Source organism: Saccoglossus kowalevskii, chromosome 9, assembly GCF_978046115.1.
Source record: "Saccoglossus kowalevskii chromosome 9, keSacKowa6.1, whole genome shotgun sequence".
In the NCBI taxonomy this organism is placed as follows: domain Eukaryota; kingdom Metazoa; phylum Hemichordata; class Enteropneusta; family Harrimaniidae; genus Saccoglossus; species Saccoglossus kowalevskii.
The window spans coordinates 23687081-23712329 of NC_140649.1; the positions used below are offsets into that span (position 1 = coordinate 23687081).

The 25249-nt window shown below is 34.8% G+C and overlaps 1 protein-coding gene across 1 annotated transcript in view; it reads right to left on the reverse strand.

Moving 5' to 3' along the window:
- The window catches only part of LOC146739003 (tyrosine-protein kinase receptor Tie-1-like), a 58119-nt gene that overhangs the window by 11159 nt on the left and 21711 nt on the right, over nt 1-25249 (reverse strand). Inside the window, exons 5-7 of the mRNA XM_085504024.1 lie at nt 13098-13229; nt 11700-11849; nt 790-921 (exon numbers count right to left, since the gene is read on the reverse strand). Of these exons, the coding sequence (XP_085360150.1) occupies nt 790-921; nt 11700-11849; nt 13098-13229 (414 nt within the window). The remainder of the gene's footprint in view (nt 1-789; nt 922-11699; nt 11850-13097; nt 13230-25249) is intronic.

A 25249-nucleotide genomic window follows, 5' to 3' on the forward strand; every position in this document is an offset into this window, starting at 1 on the left:
ATAAAAGCTAGGAGAAGCAAGTGAAAGTCAAAAAATGTCTAATTAATATGCAATTTAGGTTATCAGGTCAGTGCATTTTCGCAGAGCATATAATATTTGGTTCTTGAGATAGCTGTGGAACACACACGCGCATACTTTCACGTCGCACCATCGTTGTGACGACACAAATTGGATTAACTTGTACTATAGTTGAATTAACTTTCAATATAGTTGCGATTAGAACTCGATTAAAACGCAATCCTAAGCATTGCGTTTTACTGGAAGTTTAATTCAACTCAATTACAATGCAATTCAACCGTAGAATTGCGTTTTAATTAATTTAGATGAGTCCAATATGGCATTTGGATGACAACTGGTACATGTAGCACAACCCAAATTTGTTCATTTACAATTGTGAAAAGCAAGTATCTTTGGGCTATGAGTTGCTATCAATGTATACCGATAAAATAAATACATAAATAAATATCTTGTGTACAGCATATAGTTTGTGTCCTATAATTACAATCAAGATTCTGCGTGACACAAGCATTTAGATGAGAAGTAAATTGGTCACTGAACCATATCGAAACACCAGGAATGCTAATTCTCCTTTTGTAAATTACACATATTGGAAAACTGACATATCTGATGTGATATCATAGTCATACCTTTACACTTATATCCACTCAATCCTGTAGCACAATCACCAGGACTTATTATACATTTTCCTTTTGTAATTACACATATTAGTAAACTGATATATTTAATGTTATACCATAGTAATCTATACATAATGTTACATAATATTACCTTGACATGATACACCTCTATATCCATTTGCACAAGAACCTCCATTGGTGCATATTCCGGTTCTTCCATTACATAAATTGGTACAGTGACACGTCTGTGTACATCCAGCTCCATAGGTTCCAGGGGGACAATCTGGTAAAATATATCAAGTGTCAGTATGGAGGTAAATCCAGGAGTAAATACATTTAAGCAAGCCAACAATATATCTAATGCTGTTCATAAACAAATTATTTATATCTGTAAATGAGAGACTTACATGTGACTTTAAGTTACATTTTGTATGACACCGATAAATACTGCTAGACATTCAACTTTAGCTGTATTGCAATTTTATATGATGCAAGACATCAACATCCATATGGATCAGAAACACACATCATCAAACTATGACAACCACCATCCCTGCTACGTGTATTTATTCAACTTACCTTTGTTGTAATCTAATCCTTTATATTATACACGACATAAACCTCCATTTGGATCAGAAACACATATCATTAAACTATGACGACCATCAGTACTGCTAGGTGTATTTATTCAACTTACCTGTAGTGCAATCTAATCCTGTATACGATGCATGACATGAACATCGATATGGATCAGAAACACACATCATAACACCATGACAACCATCAGTACAGTTTGGTGTATTTATTCAACTTACCTGTAGTGCAATATAATCCTGTATATGATGCATGACATGAACATCCATATGGATCAGAAACACACATCATAACACTATGACAACCATCAGTACAGTTTGGTGTATTTATTCAACTTACCTGTAGTGCAATATAATCCTGTATATGATGCATGACATGAACATCCATATGGATCAGAAACACACATCATAACACTATGACAACCATCATTACTGTTTGGTGTATTTATTCAAATTACATGTAGTGCAATATAATCCTATATATGATGCAAGACATGAACATCCATATGGATCAGAAACACACAACATTACATTATGACAATCATCAGTACTGCTTGTTGTATGTATTCAACTTGCTTGTATTGCAATCTTATCCTGTATATGATGCAATACATGAACATCCATATGGATCAGAAACACACATCATTACAATATGACAACCATCATTACTGCTAGGTGTATTTATTGAAGTTGCCTTTACTGCAATCTAATCCTGTATATGATGCAAGACATGGACATTCATATGGATCAGAAACACACATCATTACATTATGACAACCATCAGTATTGCTAGGTGTATTTATTCAACTTGCCTTATTGCAATCTAATCATGTATATGATGCAAGACAGGAACATTCATATGGATCAGAAACACACATCATTACAATATGACAACCAGCAGTACTGCTATGTGTATTTATTCAACTTGCCTTTATTGCAATCTAATCCTGTGTATGATACACAACATGAACATCCATATGGATCAGAAACACACATCATTACACTATGACAACCATCAGTACTGCTAGGTGTATTTATTTAACTTACCTGTATTGCAATCTAATCCTGTATATGATACACGACATGAACATCCATATGGATCAGAAACATACATCATTACACTATGACAACCATAAGTACTGCTAGGTGTATTTATTCAACGTACCTGTATTGCAATCTAATCCTGTATATGATGCAAGACATGAACATCCAGATGGATCAGAAACACACATCATTATACTATGACAACCGACAGTACTGCTAGGTGTATTTATTCAACTTACCTGTATTGCAATCTAATCCTGTATATGACGCAAGACATGAACATCCATATGATCAGAAACACACACCATTACACTATGACAACCATTAGTACTGTTAGGTGTATTTATTCAACATACCTGTATTGCAATCTAACCCTATATATGATTCAAGACATAAAAATCAGCATGAACCAGAAACACATCATTACACTATGACAAACATCAGTACTGTTGGTGTATTTATTCAACTTACCTGTATTGCAATCTAATCTTGTACATGATGTAAGACATAAAAATCCATATGAATCAGAAACATACATCATTATACTATGACAACCATCAGTACTGCTAGGTGTATTTATTCAACTTACCTGTATTGCAATCTAACCCTATATATGATGCAAGACATAAAACTCCATATGAAACAGAAACACATCATTACACTATGACAACCATTAGTACTGCTAGGTGTATTTATTCAACTTACCTGTATTGCAATCTAATCCTGTATATGACGCAGGACATGAACATCTATATGGATCAGAAACACACATCATTACACTATGACAACCATCAGTACTGCTAGGTGTATTTATTCAATTTACCTGTATTGCAATCTAACCCTGTATATGACGCAAGACATGAACATCATTCTATATGGATCAGAAACACACATCATTACACTATGACAACCACTAGTACTGCTAGGTGTATTTATTCAACTTACCTGTATTGCAATCTAATCCTATATATGATGAAAACATAAAAATTCATATGGATCAGAAACACACATCATTACACTATGGCAGTCACCTGTAAGGCTAGGTGTATTTATTCAACTTACCTGTATTGCAATCTAATCCTATATATGATGAAAACATAAAAATCCATATGAATCAGAAACACACATAATTACAATATGACAACCACCAGTACTGTTTGGTGTATTTTTAACATACCTGTATTGCAATTTAATCCTATATATGATGGAAATATAAAAATCCATATGGATCAGAAACACACATCATTACAATATGAGAACCACTAGTACTGCTAGGTGTATTTAATCAACTTACATGTATTGCAATCTAATCCTATATATGATGAAAACAAAAATATTCATATGGATCAGAAAAACACATCATTACACTATGACAGTCACCGGTACTGCTAGGTGTATTTATTCAACTTACCTGTATTGCAATCTAACCATATATATGATGCAAGACATAAAAATCCATATGAATCAGAAACACACATCATTATACCATGAAAAACATCAGTACTGCTAGGTGTATTTATTCAACTTACCTGTATTGCAATCTAACCCTATATATGATGCAAGACATATAAAATCCATATGAACCAAAAACACATCATTACACTATGACAACCATTAGTACTGCTAGGTGTATTTATTCAACTTACCTGTATTGCAATCTAACCCTATATATGATGCAAGACATAAAAAATCCATATGAATCAGAAACACACATCATTACACTATTACAACCATTAGTATTGCTAAGTGTATTTATTCAACTTGCCTGTATTGCAATCTAACCCTATATATGATGCAAGACATAAAAATCCATATGAATCAGAAACACATCATTACATTATGACAACCATTAGTACTGCTAGGTGTATTTATTCAATTTACCTGTATTGCAATCTATTCCTGTATATGATACAATACATGAACATCCATATGGATCAGAAACACACATCATTATACTATGACAACCATCAGTACTGCTAGGTGTATTTATTCAACTTACCTGTATTGCAATCTAACCCTATATATGATGCAAGACATAAAAATCCATATGAATCAGAAACACACATCATTACACTATGACAACCATCAGTACCGCTAAATGTATTTATTCAACTTACCTGTATTGCAATCTAATCCCGTATATGATGCCAGACATGAACATCCATATGGATCAGAAACACACATCATTACACTATGACAACCATCAGTACTGCTAAGTGTATTTATTCAATTTACCTGTGTTGCAATCTAATCCTGTATATGATGTAAGACAGGAACGACAATATGGATAAGAAACACACATCATTATACTATGACAACCATTAGTACTGCTAGGTGTATTTATTCAACTTACCTGTATTGCAATCTAATCCTGTATATGATGTAAGACATGAACATCCATATGGATCAGAAACACACATCATTACACTATGACAACCATCAGTACCGCTAGGTGTATTTATTCAACTTACCTGTATTGCAATCTAACCTTATATATGATGTAAGACATAACAATCCATATGAATTAGAAACACATCATTACACTATGACAACCAGCAATACTGATAAGTGTATTTAATTAAATTACCTGTATTGCAATTTAATCCTATATATGTTAAAAACATAAAAAATGATATGAATCAGAAACACACATCATTACACTATGACAACCATCAGTACTGCCAGTTGTATTTATTCAACTTACCTGTATTGCAATCTAATCCTGTATATGACGCAAGACATGAACATCCATATAAACCAGAAACACACATCATTACACTATGACAACTACCAGTACTTCTTGGTGTATTTATTCAACTTACCTGTATTGCAATCTAATCCTGTATATAATGCAAGACATGAACATCCAGATGTATCAGAATGACACATCATAACACGTCGACAACCATTCAGGACAGCTAGGTGTATTTATTCAACTTACCTGTATTGCAATCTAATCCTGTATATGATGTAAGACATGAACATCCATATGGATCAGAAACACACATCATTACACTATGACAACCATCAGTACCGCTAGGTGTATTTATTCAACTTACCTGTATTGCAATCTAACCATATATATGATGTAAGACATAACAATCCATATGAATTAGAAACACATCATTACACTATGACAACCAGCAATACTGATAAGTGTATTTAATTAAATTACCTGTATTGCAATTTAATCCTATATATGTTAAAAACATAAAAAATGATATGAATCAGAAACACACATCATTACACTATGACAACCATCAGTACTGCCAGTTGTATTTATTCAACTTACCTGTATTGCAATCTAATCCTGTATATGACGCAAGACATGAACATCCATATAAACCAGAAACACACATCATTACACTATGACAACTACCAGTACTTCTTGGTGTATTTATTCAACTTACCTGTATTGCAATCTAATCCTGTATATAATGCAAGACATGAACATCCAGATGTATCAGAATGACACATCATAACACGTCGACAACCATTCAGGACAGCTAGGTGTATTTATTCAACTTACCTGTATTGCAATCTAATCCTGTATATGATGTAAGACATGAACATCCATATGGATCAGAAACACACATCATTACACTATGACAACCATCAGTACCGCTAGGTGTATTTATTCAACTTACCTGTATTGCAATCTAATCCTGTATATGATACAATACATGAACATCCATATGGATCAGAAACACACATCAGTATACTATGACCACCATCAGTACTGCTAGGTGTATATATTCAACTTACCTGTATTGCAATCTAATCATGTATATGTTGCAAGACATGAACATCCATATGGAACAGAAACACACACCATTACACTATGACAACCATCAGTACTGCTAGGTGTATTTATTCAACTTACCTGTATTGCAATCTAACCCTATATATGATGCAAGACATAAAAATCCATATAAATCAGAAACACATCATTACACTGTGACAACCATTAGTACTGCTAGGTGTATTTATTCAACTTACCTGTATTGCAATCTAATCCTGTATATGATGCAAGACATGGACATCCATATGGATCAGAAACACACATCATTACACTATGACAACCATCAGTACTGCTAAGTGTATTTAGTCAACTTACCTGTATTGCAATCTAATCCTGTATATGATACAATACATGAACATCCATGTGGATCAGAAACACACATCGTTATACTATGATAACCATCAGTATTGCTAGGTGTATTTATTCAACTTACCTGTCTTGCAATCTAACCCTATATATGATGCAAGACATAAAAATCCATATGAATCAGAAACACACATCATTACACTATGACAACCATCAGTATTGCTAAGTGTATTTATTCAACTTACCTCTATTGCAATCTAACCCTATATATGATGCAAGACATAAAACTCCACATGAATCAGAAACACATCATTACACTATGACAATCATTAGTACTGCTAGGTGTATTTATTCAACTTACCTGTATTGCAATCTATTCCTGTATATGATACAATACATGAACATCCATATTGATCAGAAACACACATCATTATACTATGACAACCATCAGTACTGGTAGGTGTATTTATTCAACTTACCTGTATTGCAATCTAACCCTATATATGATGCAAGACATAAAAAATCCATATGAATCAGAAACACACATAATTACACTATTACAACCATTAGTATTGCTAAGTGTATTTATTCAACTTGCCTGTATTGCAATCTAACCCTATATATGATGCAAGGCATAAAAATCCATATGAATCAGAAACACATCATTACATTATGACAACCATTAGTACTGCTAGGTGTATTTATTCAATTTACCTGTATTGCAATCTATTCCTGTATATGATACAATACATGAACATCCATATGGAACAGAAACACACATCATTACACTATGGCAACCATCAGTACCGCTAGGTGTATTTATTCAACTTACCTGTATTGCAATCTAACCCTATATATGATGCAAGACATAACAATCCATATGAATCAGAAACACACATCATTACACTATGACAACCATCAGTACCGCTAAATGTATTTATTCAACTTACCTGTATTGCAATCTAATCCCGTATATGATGCCAGACATGAACATCCATATGGATCAGAAACACACATCATTACACTATGACAACCATCAGTACTGCTAAGTGTATTTATTCAATTTACCTGTATTGCAATCTAATCCTGTATATGATGTAAGACAGGAACGACAATATGGATAAGAAACACACATCATTATACTATGACAACCATTAGTACTGCTAGGTGTATTTATTCAACTTACCTGTATTGCAATCTAATCCTGTATATGATGTAAGACATGAACATCCATATGGATCAGAAACACACATCATTACACTATGACAACCATCAGTACCGCTAGGTGTATTTATTCAACTTACCTGTATTGCAATCTAACCATACATATGATGTAAGACATAACAATCCATATGAATTAGAAACACATCATTACACTATGACAACCACCAATACTGATAAGTGTATTTAATTAAATTACCTGTATTGCAATTTAATCCTATATATGTTAAAAACATAAAAAATGATATGAATCAGAAACACACATCATTACACTATGACAACCATAAGTACTGCTTGGTGTATTTATTCAACTTACCTGTATTGCAATCTAATCCTGTATATGACGCAAGACATGAACATCCATATAAACCAGAAACACACATCATTACACTATGACAACTACCAGTACTTCTTGGTGTATTTATTCAACTTACCTGTATTGCAATCTAATCCTGTATATAATGCAAGACATGAACATCCAGATGTATCAGAATGACACATCATAACACGTCGACAACCATTCAGGACTGCTAGGTGTATTTATTCAACTTACCTGTATTGCAATCTAATCCTGTATATGATGTAAGACATGAACATCCATATGGATCAGAAACACACATCATTACACTATAGTAAGCAAATAACACCGAATAAACGGCAAGGTAAAGACTATGTCTAATTATAGTAAATACGTACTGCGTGCGTGACTCGAACCGGCGCTCGCGTACGGCACCTAATCGCCTAGCTTCACGCCATTACACTATGACAACCATCAGTACCGCTACGTGTGTTTATTCAACTTACCTGTATTGCAATCTAATCCTGTATATAATACACGACATGAACATTCATATGGATCAGAAACACACATCATTACACTATGACAACCATCAGTACTGATAGATGTATTTATTCATCTTACCTGTATTGCAATCTAATCATGTATATAATACACGACATGAACATCCATATGGATCGGAAACACACATCATTACACTATGACAACCATCAGTACTGCTAGATGTATTTATTCAACATACCTGTATTGCAATCTAATCCTGTACATGATGTAAGACATAAAAATCCATATGAATCAGAAACACATCACTACACTATGACAACCATTAGTACTGCTAGGTGTATTTATTCAACTTACCTGTATTGCAATCTAATCCTGTATATGATACAATACATGAACATCCATATGGATCAGAAACACACATCAGTATACTATGACCACCATCAGTACTGCTAGGTGTATATATTCAACTTACCTGTATTGCAATCTAATCATGTATATGATACAATACATGAACATCCATATTGATCAGAAACTCACATCATTATACCATGACCACCATCAGTACTGCTAGGTGTATTTATGCAACTTACCTGTATTGCAATCTAACCCTATATATGATGCAAGACATAAAAATCCATATGAATCAGAAACACACATCATTACACTATGACAACCATCAGTATTGCTAGGTGTATTTATTCAACTTACCTGTATTGCAATCTAATTCTGTATATGATGCAAGACATGAACATCCATATGGATCAGAAACACACATCATTACACTATGACAACCATCAGTACTGCTAGGTGTATTTATTCAACTTACCTGTATTGCAATCTATTCCTGTATATGATACAATACATGAACATCCATGTGGATCAGAAACACACATTATTATACTATGACAACCATCAGTACTGCTAGGTGTATTTGTTCAACTTAACTGTCTTGCAATCTAACCCTATATATGATGCAAGACATAAAAATCCATTTGAATCAGAAACACACATCATTACACTATGACAACCATCAGTATTGCTAAGTGTATTTATTCAACTTACCTCTATTGCAATCTAACCCTATATATGATGCAAGACATAAAAATCCACATGAATCAGAAACACATCATTACACTATGACAACCATTAGTACTGCTAGGTGTATTTATTCAACTTACCTGTATTGCAATCTATTCCTGTATATGATACAATACATGAACATCCATATGGATCAGAAACACACATCATTATACTATGACAACCATCAGTACTGCTAAGTGTATTTATTCAACTTACCTGTATTGCAATCTAACCCTATATATGATGCAAGACATAAAAATCCATATGAATCAGAAACACACATCATTACACTATGACAACCATCAGTACCGCTAAATGTATTTATTCAACATATCTGTAGTGCAATCTAATCCTGTACATGATGTAAGACATAAAAATCCATATGAATCAGAAACACATCATTACATTATGACAACCATTAGTACTGCTAGGTGTATTTATTCAATTTACCTGTATTGCAATCTATTCCTGTATATGATACAATACATGAACATCCATATGGAACAGAAACACACATCATTATACTATGACAACCATTAGTACTGCTAGGTGTATTTATTCAACTTACCTGTATTGCAATCTAATCCTGTATATAATACACGATATGAACATCCATATGGATCAGAAACACACATCATTACACTATGACAACCATCAGTACTGCTAGATGTATTTATTCAACTTACCTGTATTGCAATCTAATCCTGTATATAATACACGACATGAACATCCATATGGATCAGAAACACACATCATTACACTATGACAACCATCAGTACTGCTAGATGTATTTATTCAACATATCTGTATTGCAATCTAATCCTGTACATGATGTAAGACATAAAAATCCATATGAATCAGAAACACATCACTACACTATGACAACCATTAGTACTGCTAGGTGTATTTATTCAACTTACCTGTATTGCAATCTAATCCTGTATATGATACAATACATGAACATCCATATGGATCAGAAACACACATCATTACACTATGACCACCATCAGTACTGCTAGGTGTATTTATTCAACTTACCTGTATTGCAATCTAATCATGTATATGATACAATACATGAACATCCATATGGATCAGAAACACACATCATTATACTATGACCACCATCAGTACTGCTAGGTGTATTTATTCAACTTACCTGTATTGCAATCTAACCCTATATATGATGCAAGACATAAAAATCCATATGAATCAGAAACACACATCATTACACTATGAAAACCATCAGTATTGCTAGGTGTATTTATTCAACTTACCTGTATTGCAATCTAATTCTGTATATGATGCAAGACATGAACATCCATATGGATCAGAAACACACATCATTACACTATGACAACCATCAGTACTGCTAGGTGTATTTATTCAACTTACCTGTATTGCAATCTAATCCTGTATATGACACTGGACATGAACATCCATATGGATCACAAACACACATCATTACACTATGACAACCATCAGTACTGCTAGGTGTATTTATTCAACTTACCTGTATTGCAATCTAATCCTGTATATGATGCACGACATGAACATCCATATGGATCAGAAACACACATCATTACACTATGACAACCATCAGTACTGCTAGATGTATTTATTCAACTTACCTGTATTGCAATGTAATCCTGTATATGATGCAATACATGAACATCCATATGGATCAGAAACACACATCATTACACTATGACAACCATCAGTACTGCTATGTGTATTTATTCAACTTACCTGTATTGCAATCTAACCCTGTATATGACGCAAGACATGAACATCTATATGGATCAGAAACACACATCATTACACTATGACAACCACTAGTACTGCTAGGTGTATTTATTCAACTTACCTGTATTGCAATCTAATCCTATATATGATGAAAACATAAAAATCCATGTGAATCAGAAGCACACATAATTACAATATGATAACCACCGGTACTGTTTGGTGTATTTTTATCTTACCTGTATTGCAATTTAATCCTATATATGATGGAAATATAAAAATCCATATGGATCAGAAACACACATCATTACAATATGAGAACCACTAGTACTGCTAGGTGTATTTAATCAATTTACATGTATTGCAATCTAATCCTATATATGATGAAAACATAAAAAATCATATGGATCAGAAACACACATCATTACACTATAACAGTCACCGGTACTGCTAGGTGTATTTAATCAACTTACCTGTATAGCAATCTAATCCTGTATATGATGCAAGACATGAACAGCCATATGGATCAGAAACACAAAACATCCTTGTACGACAAGAATCGGTATTGGAGCTCGAACATTGTCTTCCACAATCCTTTCCCCACTCTCCCTTAGCACCACAAGCTACAATGTATTTAGTTGAATTCTATTAGAGAATATAAGTTTTTCATGGAAATACAGCCATATTAAAACATTGCTGTTTTTCTGATACATTTCGAACAGCCTTCAACTTGCGAAATAAAACTATGGAAAGTGCATTGCCAAGATGGGCATTAACTGGTTTGATAGCAAATATTTCAGCTCGGAAGTTTGAAATATATTGCTCTGTAGTGTCCAGGCTTCTGTGGACTAAGGATGGCTGCATTGTATGCGACAGGTAACTTTTGAACTAAGTCCCAATTCTGGAAGAACATTTGCAGGCCAAGATTCCTGCAATCCTGTAACTTGATGACACTTTTATCTATAATATAAACAGTACTATGCAACGAATTCGAGATTTTGCTCAAACAAAATGTCTACAAGGTGATCATTCTTAATTGATTGTAATATAAATAAACTTTTGTTGATGTGCTAGAACGCAATTGTATGTGAAATTTATTTGTATCTAATTGAAGTGTGCAAGTTTGATATGAGCCAAAATGTTTGAAAAATGATGCAAATGTTAGCCATATTGCATAGAATCTTGACAAAAATAAATTTCCATCACTGTGAAATAATATACTTCTTCTATACAAAATTTAAATAAACTTAGTAAGTGTAATCTCAAGTTATACGCAAAAATGAACAAAACAAAGTATTTTTGAACAAAATGGCCACCAGTCAGCCAATTTTAAAAATCAAAATAAAAAAAACAGTGGAAGTATCTTTGTATCACAAAAGGTTTTACCTATATTCTAAGTTTCAACAGAATCGGCCACAACTTAGAAATAATGATATAAACATATATAAAATGTTGGTTTTTAGTTTATTTTGTGACAAATATGGCCACCAGTCAACTATTCTGAATCAAAAGGGAGAACAAGCAACACGGCGATCGATATTTCTTCGCTAGTTCAGCAGAGCAATATGATAAGGACATGCATAGTTACATAAACATATTAGTGGTGTGTGTATGTGAGTAAAATCAAATAATAGCGAGACACTTTTTTAAGTGTAGTCACTCGGTTTACCACACTTATCTAATTGATAAATTTTGGAGATTGCAAACATCTCGTCCTAATTATCAGCAGTATAAATGTCTTCATTCTGTCTGCTAAATTCGAATAATTTCAATTGTATTCTTTATCATTCTAATATGACCTATGGTGCACACATTGGTAATTTAAGTAAGCAACTGAACGATCAAATATTATTTGTCATTATTTGCCTTACCTGTATTACAGTCATCTCCTGTAAATCCTGGTGGACATATACATTCTCCCGTGTCTGAATTACATATACCTCCATTATAACATGTAGGACAGTTAAGTAGACATGTATCACCATATTTACCGTTAGGACAACCTGTAATAATTAGAACATCGTGTGTGACATGAACTTCTGGGCAGTAAACTTAAAACTGCATTCCCACTGCGCATTAATTTGCTGAAAACGTGTTCATTTCGGTCCCGATAGAGCGTAGGGCCGACTCTCTGCATAAGGCGAGATTTGCTTGGACAATAATTCGATTTAAAAAACAAACAAACTGTTATTCGAATCCTTCTTTGCTGTTCATGTATGTGATGAAGCATAACAGATAGTATAACAGCAAATGAATACGAGTTCAATTAAGAATTTATTATCATAATAAGGGTATCGACTGACTAAAACGTTTGAATAAAATTGCAGATCAATGAATATGAGTGTGATTTGTCACTGGTCGAGAGGGTCCCATGTGGTTCCAGCGTTGGTCCTGACTAACGTTAATGCAACTAATGTACTTCCTCAGCAAACACGAAAGATTTCGGCACCGGTCGAGATCCATAACGTAAAAGTAGTAACTGACTCCTGCAGGCACCACAAAGATAACAAAATCAGGCGGCTGTGGTCCACATACTCCAGGTGTGGGAGGTTGTATGTCGCATACGACTTGTTTACCACTTCCGTGTGACTAAGAATGTTCTAGAACCGTACTGTGTCTGGGTGGAATTTTTAGAAACTGGTCGAATAGGTAACGGAACATTCTAGAAATTAGTAGTAAGTTCCAGACTCATTATGTATGCTGATGTAATGGTCTATTTATAGACAGTGTGGGTATATATTTAGGGGAGTTGTTCAGCGCTGAGTTCAGATCGGAGATCTCGTTGAGTTGTATTGGAGTTCGTGTATCTAGTTATTGGAGTAGTGGAGTTTTACCGAGTTATTGTACTTGATGTTTGCAGAGTATAATAATACCAGTACCAGTTGAAACCTCATCTGTTGGCTCCGTGTTCGTATTTTATCATCGCCGCCAGGGACGTCTTTTTGTTACTGTTGCCATTTTGGTATTTGAACCATCACACCTGTACTATACCAATTACGGTAATATTACGTTGCGTGTGACATTTGGGGGCTCGTCCGAGAACAGTGAAGACATAGAAGACAACATGGCCGGCGGGATAATAGATATGTCGAAACAAGAGTTGATGGAGTGGGCGGATGAACTGGGAATGACTGGAGAAGACAAAAGGAAATTTATTTTGGAGCAACTGAGTTCTCAGCGAGCTGAGAGACAAGCGGCGAGGGAAGAGAGAAAGGCAAAAATGGAAAGGGAAGCAGAGGTAAGGAAAATGGAGATTGAGGAAAGAAAGGAAAAGTTACGACTGGAAGCGGAAGCAGAACAGCGAGAAAAGGAAAGAGAATTTGAGTTAAGGAAATTAGAGCTGCAAGCAGCTATGCCGGGGTTCCAACAGGCTGATTTTGGCGGTCAACGAAATGTGGTCAGTGATGCACAGCCACCAAAGTTGCCTGCATTTGTTGATGGTAAGGACGAACTTGATAGTTATTTTTTGCGGTTTGAGAGGTTTGCAACGAATGCGAGTTGGCATAGAGATGGATGGGCCATAAAATTGAGTGCACTGTTGACTGGTAGAGCACGGGAAGTATATTCCAGGATGTCCGACACTGATGCGGTTGACTATGATCGTGTGAAGGTGGCGCTGTTGACAAGATACGATTTCACAGAAGATGGGTACAGGAAGCGATTCCGTGAAATTAAACCTGAAAGTTCCGAGAGTCCTGACCAGTTAATTGTGCGGCTTAAGGATTATTTTGCTAAATGGGTTGAGTTGTCAGGCACTGCAGCAACATATGATGGTGTTACCGACTTGATGGTGAAGGAGCAATTTATTGGTGCTTGTACAAAAGATCTTGCAGTTCATCTTAAAGAAAGAGCACCCAAAGATTTAAATGAGTTGGCGGTAATAGCAAAGCAGTACCTAGTGGCACATGATCGACAGTTATCCACGAAGAACAAGGTGAGGCGTAATGATAATGACACTGCCATTGGTAATACTGATGTGGGACAGGGCAGTGGTATCCGGTGTTTTGTATGTCAGGGTGTTGGCCATCGAGCAGCACAATGTCCATCCCGCGTTACTGATGTTGACCATGGATAAAGTCAAGTTTGCAAATGGCCGAGTGATGAGATGGGCGATGACTCTGCAAGGATATAATCATCGTGTTGAGGATATTCCTGGACTGAGGAACTTTTGAACAGTATAGTAGAATGTTATTCGTTTATGACTGTATTTCATATTTTATTATATTCTACTGTATGTGATTTTCGAATTTATGTACTCAGTTCGATTTGATATATTGTATTGTTGTTTTATTTGAAATTGTTATCGTATTCGTATTATTGACGTCGTTGCTAGTTATGTAATATTATATGTTATAATATTCTTGAGAGGGGAGGCATGTCGCATACGACTTGTTTACCACTTCCGTGTGACTAAGAATGTTCTAGAACCGTACTGTGTCTGGGTGGAATTTTTAGAAACTGGTCGAATAGGTAACGGAACATTCTAGAAATTTGTAGTAAGTTCCAGACTCATTATGTATGCTGATGTAATGGTCTATTTATAGACAGTGTGGATATATATAAAGGAGTTGTTCATCGCTGAGTTCAGATCGGAGATCTCGTTGAGTTGTATTGGAGTTCGTGTATCTAGTTATTGGAGTAGTGGAGTTTTACCGAGTTATTGTACTTGATGTTTGCAGAGTATAATAATACCAGTACCAGTTGAAACCTCATCTGTTGGCTCCGTGTTCGTATTTTATCATCGCCGCCAGGGACGTCTTTTTGTTACTGTTGCCATTTTGGTATTTGAACCATCACACCTGTACTATACCAATTACGGTAATATTACGTTGCGTGTGACATTGTATTGTTCCGCCCGCCCTGTAGGCTAATGCTACACAAACAACACTCCAGTCTGACTGCTATCGGAACTGAGTTCCGCCCACTCACTAATTAAATGCATGCAACCTTTGCATTTTGAACGATAGCTAATCACACGCGACTCTTGACGTAGCTGTTAATAGACAACTTAATATATTAACTAATCATTTATGGGAGATGGGGAGTAAAATCAACGTTGATCATGTTGATGTTTTTATCCCAGTTTCTCCAACGCTGTCGTCGATTGCAAGTGGTTGAGTTCATTGAGAATTATTTTTATTCATGTCGTACGGTTTTCTACCACGATCTGGATTTAGTTCATCGACAAACTTGTTCGAAGTTTCTCGTGTCAGACTGGAGTTATTTTATTGACTAGCGCAATTAATCGCATGCATTGGATATTATTTTGCTTTTACCATTATTATTTTGCTCTTGTGATAATCTTGAAGAAACACGAAATCACGGTTTCGGCGGATTGTCGGCGATTATGTCAAAGGAAATTGTTAAGATGTTGTAAAACAGAATAAAATGATTACGTAAAATCGTGCTTCCTCTCTGCTTTTACTTGGTCTTCAATGAGTGTGACAAGAGGTTAAATGACAATCACAACTGGGTGATCCAAGCCTAGTTTTTAACGACTAGCGGGACGACTTAATAAATAAGAGATATGCCGTAACCAGTCGGTAAAAACGCGGTGTTACGGCGGTTTACAATCCCTTCAAATGCCGTAAACTGTTCGTCTTTGAGAGATGGCACATCATGAATGTCTTCTAATATTGTCTTTAAGGCTAATTTCAGCTTTTCTTTAGCAATCATGGCCAAATTTTCACATTACACACAACAACCTAACCGAGATGCACGCTGACACCGAGAACTGAAAACGAGGCCAGTCAGATGATTTTGTTTACGAGATTTGCTATAAATAGAGTGGGCGTTTGATTGACACTCGCATCACCCAATCAGCGCTACATCTATTTTATGAACGGCGCACTCAGTTCCAATAGCAGTCAGACTGGAGTGTTGTTTGTGTAGCATTATCCTACCGGGCGCGCGGTAGGACCACACCAACTCAGAAAGATTACCCTATGCTAAGAAATTGAAAGTACGCCAATAAAATATGGAAGGAATAAAATATTTGTTGAGGTTTGCTTATTTAAATTTTTGTTGTGCATTATCACAGGTCATGGTACGAGTAAAAGTTTAGAACAATTTAAAATAAGTCATATTCTATGGATCGAGGTTATACCCATGTGTTATTTGCCACAACAAATTGGTTTATTCATAGTAAAGTTGCTAGTGATATATTTATAATATTAACTATTCTATTCTATATGGACAATAAAAGTTGTGACGTACTATTTATGTTAGAAATAAATAAGTTGTTCTTAAAACTTCAAACAGAATGACTTTTCAAGAGTTTACACATTTCAAAGTGCAGCAGAACCCGACTCTGTTTACATTGACATTAGAAACACTTTCCTTTATTGTGCGAGTGGCCACAGAAATTAATCAATACCCGACACTCACGGAATAATAAATCTGTCTCACAACTCGTTTGCAAGTTTCTTTTGTAGAAACAACCACATTTATGCATCAAGAAAAACAATAATAATAATTTATGGTCTTGCTCGTACCGTCAACTAGTTATTTCTCGATCTGGCCATGTATGTAAAAAAATAGATCTTTAGTAAATGTCACCGAACAACTCCGCAAATTTGTCTGTAACTGGCAGGCATAAAACACTTACTAATCAAATTAACGAGAAATGGCGCGTGAAACTAACCCAAGAACTGCCGGTGGGCGACTTGCTTATACCGTATGTTTGACCATGCGACCTCATTGTATATGTATAACCGTAATACCTCAAGCAATGTTACAGACAGGAACTGGTGCAATATTGAAGCCATTGTACAAGAGATGTGATTAACAACAGATGGTCATATATAGTCATGTGACTTCATTAAATATCCATAACCATAATATCTCAAGCACTGTTATAGATAGGAATACGAAACCAGTAATTTATTGAAGCTTTTGGACAAGAGAAGTGACTAACATATCATTAATATGCAAACAGGTAATATCTCCATTACTGTTTCAGATACGGACATGCAACCAACGAATGCACTTATGATGGTGTCTGGCCAGAAAAATTACTCGCATTTCTTGTTGCCATATCTGGTCATATGACCTCATTAATATGCATATCTGTTTTATATTGCGGACTGTTACAGACAGGTACATGTAACATGTTTATTATGAAGGTCTTTCAATTCCATTAATATATTATTGTCAATGATGTTAATCTTGGAACGCTGCTAATAAGTCACGTGGACCCGAAACCCGATATTGCTGCAACGTAGCTATATATATTTATTCTTTTTTTTGTAATCATGATACTGTATAAAAGGGTAAAATTAGACATTTTCGGTATATAATTGGGTGTAGAAAGAGGGTCGAGCAAACATGATTTTGTACTAGTTGACTGGAATAAGGTTGCTGAATTGGGTGATTATTTCGCTTGAGTCCAGAGGGGTGCAGATTTCTTCAATGTCAGTAAGTACTTAATGAAGCGATCAGTTAGTTCCTGGATTATGTTATTTTTCCTTGCTGAATAAGGTTAAAACTGTTCAGAATAGTGTTCTTTGACGACAAAATATAACTTATTATTTTTCTGTTGTAGTTGCGCTTGTTCTGATGGATTTATGTAATAATGTATTGACAGTTACTCGTAGCTATAACCCTTCCTTTTAAATTGGATGTGACAATGATGGAAAAATAGCAGCACTTAATCTGAATTGGATCCAACGTCGTTGAGATAATAATAATAATAATAACAAGAATAAGTCTGGAATTACTTGAGAGCCAATGAAATAAATCAGGTCCAACAGACTGAATAAGGTCCAAATTTTGTGTGATATTGACACACCCATAATCGATCGTCATATCATAAAAACAGGGTCATTGATCACTTATGTTTTATCTTTATCAATATTAAAATAACAGCATTTATTGTGGATTTCAACTAAACCATGGGCGTGTACACTATGCTGTATGTGACAAATCAGACTTGCGATGTCGATTCTGTTTACACTGACATTAGAATCAATTGACTAGTGTGAGTGGCCACATAGTTTAAAACATAACTAAAACCAACAAACTATTAAATCCACTTTTGTTTTTTTGTAGTTTCAACCACATTTACACATCAAGGGTAACACTAATTATAATAAATAACCTTAATAGTTCCGCAAACCCGTCATGATTATTTATCTGTACACTCTATTGTTATCGTGTGACACTTCACTTTGGCGAAATCAACCAATAAAACGCTGCTTGGTAACTATATGTTTGTATTATTCAGGATACATTTTCTGGAATTAGCTGGAGTGCAAATGACAATGATATAAATGGGGAAAGACATCTTCAAAGCCATTTTATACACTGTCTATACACTGTCAACCTTGCTTCACTTTGTTTCTCGAGTAGCAATGGGTATTTTTTTAGATGCCACGCTTTACACCTCAGAACTACTTAAAGCTTAGCTATATATTGCCTCGTGGTTCTATTAAATAGAATCGCATCAACACCAGGCGATGTCAAATGTGACTTCTTGTATTTAGAATAATAATCGTCACACAAGTTTAAAATAATAGTCAACGGTTACTCCCTCTTCATCTTATTTAGACATTAATTTATTCAATTAAAAAGTAAGTAAACAACAAAGGATTTCGCTGTAGTATTTTATTGCCAAATGCAAGTCTGATGTATGCGTAGGTTATGATTTATGATTTGCGTATACACGCTCGTGCCATAAAAGATGAAACTGCGCTACACCACGTTCAACTACTCTCTAGAGGCACCCTTACATACATAGTGGAATTGGGCGTTGCAGCATACTAATAAACTTTCTACAGCGTTCGCTAGTCATAATAAGTAAAATTACAAACAGTGCTCATCATGTGCTAAGTGTCACCAATCTGGTATGCTACCCACATGTACGTATGACATGACACTTGCATTGAATTTTGTATGTCAGTACGTGTTAATTTCTCCATGCAATATTACTTTAATCTCCACATTCTAACACCTATATGTAATTTTCTAATATATTGTTTAAGCCATGTCAAATGACATCGCGACTGTCTGGCACTCCTTATTTGGCAAGTTATTAAGCTCTGACTAACCACATTGACTTGATACTGATTTTAAACATTTGAATTTAGCCGAGCCCTTACCGACAAAGGTTTGGTTTATTTTGGACTATAAACAAATAATTTAAAAGCCTTAATAACCAAAATTTCACGTGTTCGAAGGTGAAAACAATTTTTGTTTGTGAAATATAGAAAGTAGATAAAAAATGCTTTAATTCAACCTTTTTTCAAAAGAATGTTTCCAGTATTATGTTAATCTGACACAGAAAAAAACAACAAGATACTGAAAATTCATCGCTGTATAAATACCGCAGTCAGTAATGATGAGGCCCTCATGTGGGGATTTATTATTTGCAAATTAAACCCACATGTCTTATTATATTTTTGAAAATATAAACAAGACAGTAGTATAAAATGAAATATGCATAAACTAAAATATTTCACCAAAACGATAACTGATTTCAATTGTCCCCCGGATGAAAATCAGCCAGTGAATGGCTGAAAATAAGTGCTTTGACCGATTTTCACTTCATTGGCGTATTAATAGGCATTTAAATAATAAATATCAATATATAATACATTGCGCATTACTTATGCGTGGAGATGGAATGAATGTAAAAGGAATGCCGGGAACATGTAAAAAACAAATTTGTTACCCTATTTTGACCACAAATAACACTCTGTGAGCCCATAACCATGCTTAAAATGCAGAGATTAAAATTAACATGTATGTTTCGTAATACACTTTCCTGCAAACCGGAAAAAAAGTATACATGTAATACATTGTACCAATCTAATTAAAATCTGATGTGTAGTACGGGGTGAATTTATGCAATCTCATATATTTTACATTATTTGCTTTTACTATTATTACATACATCTTATTTTGTATTACTTGAATTATCGCCACATACATCTGAACCGACGAAGATTTAAACAGTTTTCAGGGAAGTCAACTTTCTTGATCACCTTTTGTTGTTCATTATTGTACTTAATATAAAATATATTAATCTCAATGTCCCAATAAAATTATAATATAAATTGTATAAAAGTAAAATACAATTTTTACCAATATCTTGAAAATTGCTTTGTTGATACAGACAGGGTAATAACATTGCAGAAATAAATTGTTCCCACTTATTTATTGGGCTAAAGAAAAATGTTTCACCTCATATTTGCGACGTGGTTACTTCATGACTAAGCACATAGAATTCCAATATATTCAGAGTTACTCCCAATGTACAAATGAGCGTTACTAGATATGTTATAGACCAGTTCATACACAGAGAAACTAAACATAAAACATACAAAATAATAATTATGCTGGCTGACAAATTAATAATTATAAATTGAAATAATGGAATGCTTAATTACAAAGAATTCACGCAAAACAAAGCAATTCGTGAAAATAAACCGGGATGACTGTTGGTGTACGTATGTGCGTGTAATATCGCGTTACTGTTCCTTTCAATGATTCACCGTTGTGATTCACATACGAGTAGACTGACAACGCAATTAGCTTGGTGGACTATGGCTAAATGTTGTACAGGATAATAATCTTTTACATTTAGAGTAGAATGTCGGGGCAGTGAAAAAATGACCCATCATATCACACAGCATATTGAATTGTACAAGAAAAACAAACAGGGAATATATTTGAAAGACATTTAAACTAGTTTTACCTTTGTACCGTGGACAAAGTTCCAAGAATTGTAACCAAACATTGGGCTATAACACGCATCCTTGGTTTTACCAGAAAAACAATTTCTATGGTGTGTTGTCATAGAATCAATTTCCGACCAAAGATTGATATTAATTTGGGAAATTGGTTTGACGGTAAGTCGGTAATCAGAACAGATAATCGTATTTACAGTGTTTCCATTAGATAAAATGTCGTCGAAATTCATAGGCATGCAAAAATCGTTATAATGTGAAAATTGCGATATGTATTTCGTATGTGATAGTATCACTCGGCTAATAAATAGTCACTGACGGTGGTTGAGTTGACTTTTCAGAAGATCAGTAGTCAAACGGTTCAGATGGTCAAAAGTGTTAAACAAATAACATGAAAATAAAATGTTATCTGATTAAATACGAGTCACATAAGACGATATTATTCAACTTGCGAGATTTACATTGAATCTAATAAAATGGTCCGAACGTTTGCCATAGAAAGGTCATGTCATCAGTTGTCAGGGTGCGCTTGATTAACTTAAAGTTGAACACGTGGCAAGTCGCATGCAGCCTACAACATAGACACTTGTTGTTCAATTGTCATCGAGAGCTCTAGACATTCATTTATCGTAATATGCCTGATCTGGGTAGAGCTTGTTCCAATCACACTGTTTGCAGTGAACAACTTTGTTAGTTTACTGTTTATGGTTTTGAATTATGAATGGTTACATAATGAATATTCAACCACATGAACTTGAAAATTGATGCTAATGATGTCCACTTTGACAGTTGCTACTAGTAAATACTGCTGCTATGTTCTTTGTTTGGTTTTGTTGTATCGTCTATAACTAAGTGAACATATTTTAAAAAATATATATTACTTTGAAACTCTCGTGTTGTAAGTTATTACTTTAAAAATGGTGTGGTTGAATTGTCGTTAATTATTTTTGAGTTTGGATCGTTTTTATATAAATGAAATAAAATCAATATGCGTGCATTATAAAAGAGTGTAATTCCGCCTTCCAAAGTACAACACTTTTATGTGTTTACATGCCTGCAGTACATGTAAACACACGGTACTTGTGTCCAACTGCAAAGACAACAGAGCAGGATAAGTAAACTGGGTTTGATTTTTGAATATACATCTCCGATTCAGTCTCTTTAATTTTATCATTCAATTTATGTATATCCTTTTCTTTCTGTGGAGAAAGGTTAATAAATGAAATTTCATATGCCACATTCCAATAAACCAGGACATTTCAGCAAACATGATGGCATATGTGGGCACGTAAACAGGTGGCGGCGGTCAGTTGCAACTCTGATGAAAGTGAAGGTGACATTTTCAGAACATGTTTTCATGTTTTGTCGGTGCCCAATAACTCGGCTTCCTGTACGAGCACCAATTTGAATACTTCTTATCTTATCTGATTTGAATATTAATATTGTCCGCTTTGAACATCTTCAGCTTGGCTGTCTTTATCAGTATTTTGTCTAATACGAGCTGTTTAAAACGACTATTTGTAGGCAAATCGTCATTCGGCGTAGGTAAGATATGTGTTGGAACAGCCTCTCTGTGATTGTGTTATTGGTTATACGATGAAAAGCATATTCGTACACAGGAACTAGTTTTGCTCCTGAATAGTACATGATTTTAATTTAAAATAAATATTCCACATGTTTCCGGGAGATTGAAGCACGACACGAATAGTGTACAAGTCAGGAGTCGACTAAAACTTTGACATTCCGAGCTCGCCTGTACGTGATGTCAGTTTCAGCAACAAGAACTCTACAAGTTTAGCTACATTCTTTAAAAGCTAAAATTAATCATGGCAATGGGTAGACAGTCCGCCAAGCACAAGACACACTCCTTACCCGGGGTTTGCTTTCGCACAAGGTGTACCTCAATGAGAATCAGCCAAGTGTAACATTACGCAACGGTTTTTGTAAACACCTGCCCTTGCGCAATAGTATGCACAACGATTGCCGTCTATATCCACCAATCAGCGTATCGAGACGGAGTTGTTGTTCATTCAGATCTTGGTGTGCCGCATAAACCGGCTCGTGGGTACATAAGTCGCCCTCCTAAGTCGAAACCGTCATGGTTTTGTTAGCCTATTCAATCTCGATATATATTTCTCGTGTTATTACAGTATATTTGTGATGTCATATTTGCTCTATATTTTGCGATATGTTTAAATATTGACAAAATGTGATAGTAAGTCCTGGCACCACACACATTCATTTTAAACAGTTTGTTATGAACGATTTTTCGTCAGCGGAGACATTGGAATTCAGTTAATTCGCATAATTATGTAGTGCACAGTTAACTCAATGTAGTTGCCATATTGACTTTTTGCCCCACTGTACACGAGCTTCGAACGGCTCAAATCACACGAATGGTGTATTTTCATCGTTGACTTGTCAACACATTTAGCAATTTTACAATTTACTTTAGTAAACACGGAGTGAACATGTGTCACTGTTGATACAGCGTATGAAAATGTTTGACTGTGATTTATATCTGTATAATAATTGTTGTTCTAACATTATTCTTGTATTATTTATTGTGCATAAATTGAGTGTTAATTAAATCCATTATAACATATTTGAATCGACATTAGGAGGTTTGATATTGAAATTTAGCTTTGACTAAATTTCATGTGTGAGTATGAACAATAATATTTGGGTCAGCTTAAATAAGTTACGTATGGAAAGACACATGTGGACTGGTCTTAATTTCAATCTCCAAGACAGGCCAGCCTAACTACAATGCGAACAAGCGCTAGATTAGGTAATCGCCATTATTTTTGACTAAATAAAAGACCAATTATGATTATTACATTTGTTGCGCATTTTCAAAACCATTTTTCACAATCGCATCAGAAATGACTGTGAGAGAGTCAATTGGATTTCGTCCAAAACTCGGGGAGACAACTTGTTGCGAACCGGACACGTTAGACGTTTTAGGCCGGCCAAAATGATGACGCTTTGACTGTGTGAATTTAAACCAAATTTTGAACTAGTTTATTCTCAACAACAAGAATAACAGAATTTCAGACATGTAACAGAAATATGTACTTGGTATTTACTGAACCTTTTTTTTAAGAATAAGCTGTTTGTTATTTCTATGTTTATTTTTTACCTGACCGATAGTAAATTTCTAGCTATAGAATCCCCCTCCCAGAGAATTTACATCCCAATATTAGTAGCGAAAGTTTGGTTGTAAGTTCTGGGCTTTGCATGATGAAATTTGCAGGTGATCACTACCCGAACATGGTGGGCGATATTTATTGCGCTCTCATCGACAGATTCGCTCAGTCGCAAATAAACGCCTG